General features: G+C 57.4%; 1 protein-coding gene across 1 annotated transcript; it reads right to left on the reverse strand.

Moving 5' to 3' along the window:
- Positions 1–231: 231 nt before the first annotated feature.
- On the reverse strand, positions 232–3,266 carry SERTAD1 (SERTA domain containing 1). The gene is made up of 2 exons (XM_008139586.3): positions 3,133–3,266; positions 232–1,303 (listed from the first exon to the last, which is right to left on the reverse strand). The coding sequence occupies exon 2, from the start codon at positions 1,298–1,300 to the stop codon at positions 572–574; it is 729 nt and encodes a 242-aa protein (XP_008137808.2). The 5' UTR covers positions 1,301–1,303; positions 3,133–3,266; the 3' UTR covers positions 232–571.
- Positions 3,267–3,842: the final 576 nt, after the last annotated feature.

A 3,842-nucleotide genomic window follows, 5' to 3' on the forward strand; every position in this document is an offset into this window, starting at 1 on the left:
CCGGTAAAGCTCATGGCTTGAAACCCACCTCAAGTGATGATTTCCTGCAGCCTGTTCTCAGCTGTGAAGTGGGGATAATAAAAATGCCCATCTTGTCATGAGGAATAAATGAGTTAACGCGTGTCAAGTGCTTGGAGCCGTGCAGTACACAGTCCAGAGTCAATAAACGTTAAAAGGTTATTATCTCACCCTTGCCTTAGCCCAGAGACAAAGAAACATACAGACTTGCTATTTCCGAGGACTGGTTTTTAATTTCAAAAAACTGGTTGGGGTCTCTTTCCACACCAGGGAGAACCATATTCCAGGCTATGACCTCAGGGGAGTCAGTCCAGCACTAGGCCTGGTCCAATCACAATCCAGCCACCGGGCCCTGCCATTCCATCACGAGGGCTGATCCCAGACTCCTCCCATCTGCCTAAGAGAAGGGGACCAAGCTGTAGCTGCCCATGACCGATTCTGTCTCTCTGAAGCCCCCATCTCTGTCCTAGGGGAGCCAGCCATGTCTTTCCAGGAGAGTTGGTTCAGCCACCAACTCTCGGTTTAGTCACCAGACACCCTCCCAGCCCCGGGGTCAGCGCCCTGGCCCCGGTGGCCGCTCCAGTGCCTGTGTGCCCACCAGCACGTCCATGAGGTAGTCCAGCTCAGTTTCCTTCAGCTCAGTCTCCTTTAGCTCCGGAGCGTCCTCCTCGCCTGGCCCACCTTCAGGGCCAGGTTTGAGGCCCTCAGAGGCTGGCGCCCAGAGTTCACTGTCGTACATGGAGGTGTCGATGTCCTCAAACAGGCCCTCGAGCCCATCGTCTAGCAGACAGCTAGTGGCTGGGTCCAGCAAGTCCAAGGAACCCAGGCTGGGTGGGGCTCCCCCAATGGGGCGGCCCTGTGGCCCCTCTTCTGCCAGGGGCTGGGGTGCCTGGCTCAAGCCCTCAATATGGCTGAGGTCCTCCAGGAGGCTGGCCATGGATGCCGAGAGGGCGGCGTCTGAGCTGGCCAGCAGGTTGTCAGCCACGCCAGGGGCTGCAGGCAGGCTGGGCACAGGCGGCAGGGCAGCTGTGGGCACCATGGACGCCTGGATGCGCCGCAGAGTGTTCACTACCAGCACGAGGTGCCGCAGGTCTGGCTCACTCTGCCGCAGGCTGTGGTGGAGCTTGAGCACTGACAGGTCAAAGAGCGAACTGGAGGCCACGGCCGGAGGGGCCTGTGCCACGGCTGGGTGGTCAGAATCCAGCCACCAGGTATCCACTGCCAGGGCTTCCTCCTCCTCCTCCTCCTCCTCCCGCTTGCGCTTCAAGCCCTTGCTCAGCATCCTCTGTGGGGAGGGAAAAGTCACTGAGTTATGGAAAGCCAATGTTAAGTTCAAATCCTGGCTCTGACGAATGCTGTGAGCTCTTGGGCAAGTCACTTAACCTCTCTGAGCCTAGGTTTTCTTAGGGAATCTTTAAGATATGAATGATATTAATATCTACTTCCTAGAACAAAAACACTATGCCCTGGCTGGTGTGACTCAGTTGGTTGGAGAGATGTCTCGTACACCAAAAGGTTTCGGGTTTGATCCCGGGTTGGGGCATGTACTGGAGACAACTGATTGATATTTCTCTCTCTCACCCTTCCTCTCTCTCTGGAATCAGTGGGAACAAATCCTTGGGTGAAGATTAAAAACAACAACAACACTACAACAGTGCCTGGTATATAGCAGTTTCTCATATTAATAAGTACTATTATTAATAACTATTATAATTTATTTCTTCAATGAACCATATGAAGTGTTCAATATTCAACCTTTTTCTTTTTTTTACTTACAAAAGGGGCTGTTTCACATAGTTTAATCTAATATGTATTGAGTACCATGCATTAGACAATAAACTAACAAACACAGGAAATGTACAGACGGTGCTAGGAAGTTCTGGGGAGAGGTCAAGAAAGGCTCCTCTGAGGTGAGCCCTCAAGCATAGGAGTCCCGAGGAATAACCAGGGGGAACAATCTGGGAGGAGAGAACAACAGCCGAGGCAAAGAAAGACCCTGCCCGAGGCAGGATGAGCTTCAACTGGAAGGAAAAAAAAAAAGGACCAATGTGGTCAATACACAGAAGTGACAAGAGTAGGAGTGGGGCGGGGCGGGGAGGTGGGCGGCAGAGACACGAAGTTGCGATTTTATTGTGAGGGTGGTGGGCAGTCACTGAGGGTTTGAGCAGGGGGAGTGGTGGTGTGAATTGATTAGGTTTCCAGAAGCTCCCCCCCTTGGCTACGTCAAGGAAGATGGGCGTGTGGAGAGAAGGGGGAAGAGATCCATTCGGAGGCTACTGCACTCTTCGGGAGGAGAGATGACGGTGGGCTGGAGCAGAAGATGGTAATGGATATGGAAGAAAGTTGGTCGGTTCAGGATTTATTTGGGAGGCAGAGTGGACAGAGCTTGCCAGGAAATCCTGATGGGCACGGGGATCACGGAGAGCAGTGAGAGGACCTACACTTCCCCCCACCCCCCCGGGTGGGGGGTAGGGGGTGGGGGGGTCCCTGGAGTTCTAGAGCCCGGGCTCAAGCTGCGTTGTGGGGCGGGCAGCCGGCAGGGTCCAGTCCCCGGGCCCTTGTCCAGCAGGACCTTAACCCCTCACACTACTCCGAGCTGAGTCCTCGCCTCCTGTCCCGTAGACCTGCGAGTCCCAAACCGCAGGAATTTAGCCCCCGACCCCGACTCCGCCCCCCGCGCCCCCTAGCGGCACCAGGCGGGCCTTCCTCCGGGGATTCCGGCCCCTGAGACCCAGGGACCCTCCAGATCCCCCGCGTCCCGGCTGTCGCTCTGCCGGCCGCCGGAGGCCGCGCAGGCCGGGGTTCCGGGCGGGCTGATCTGCGCTCTCTGCCTCTCTCGCTACCGGAAGGCAGTGGAGGCGGCTCCTCCTGAAGTGGCGGCGGAGGCGGGTGAGTCACGCAGCCGGAGCCAGGGAGCCGGCTCCTCCGCCCCCTTCTGGGGCCGCGGCGTGATTCACCCGGCCCGGCCGAGGCGGACGGCGCTTCGAGTCCAGCATGTTTCCCTCCCGGCAGCCCCGGCGCACACCTGCCGGACCCGGGGATCGAACCTGCCAAAGGGCCCGCTCCGGATACCCCTTCTTTCCCTACCCAGACCCCTTCCCTTCATTTACATACCCAGCTCAGCAGCTGCCAATCAGAAGGAAAAGGGAGCCACCCGCAGCCAATCAGGAAGCGGCGGCGGCACCATCGCTCGCTGGCTCTCCTCCTGCGACCGGCGCCTGGGTCTGGAGACGCAGTTCTGACTCCGGCGCAGGACTCCCGGCGCCTGACTACTCTTAGTGCCCGCCCCCTCCCGTGGCGGACCCGCCCCCCACCTGGGATTGGCCCTGGCCGGCGATGGGCGGAGCCTGTGGGCAGGTTTCAGGGAGGGGAGGTTGGCTTCAGGGAAGTTGGCTTCAGGGCGCATGCCCTGGCGGCTGCAAGAGGGGAGGGGACATGGGAAGGCTACTTGCCCCGGCAGTGACAGGGAGGGGTTTTTAGCCTTCCAAGGTGCGGACCCTTCACACCTACCCAAGCACCTGCCAAACCCCGCAATTGAGCTTCTTAGGCACCCGGCCCAACAGGGGATCTACACTCTAGGCCAGATCGGCCTTGGTTGAAATTCGAACTCACCACAGGATGTGTGACCTTAGAAAGTCTTGACCTATCTGAGCCACATGAAGTCTGTTCAATGGGGATCTTCTTGCTTACCCCTTACAAAATTAAAATAAGATGGTATTTATAGGAGCATTGTACCAGACTCAGCAAATGCTGGTAGATGGACTCAGTTGTGGGAGTCAAAAGGCAGGAGTGGAAGGGGGAGGGGGATGCCACTGGAGTCACAT

The sequence above is a fragment of the Eptesicus fuscus genome, chromosome 21 (assembly GCF_027574615.1).
Source record: "Eptesicus fuscus isolate TK198812 chromosome 21, DD_ASM_mEF_20220401, whole genome shotgun sequence".
In the NCBI taxonomy this organism is placed as follows: domain Eukaryota; kingdom Metazoa; phylum Chordata; class Mammalia; order Chiroptera; family Vespertilionidae; genus Eptesicus; species Eptesicus fuscus.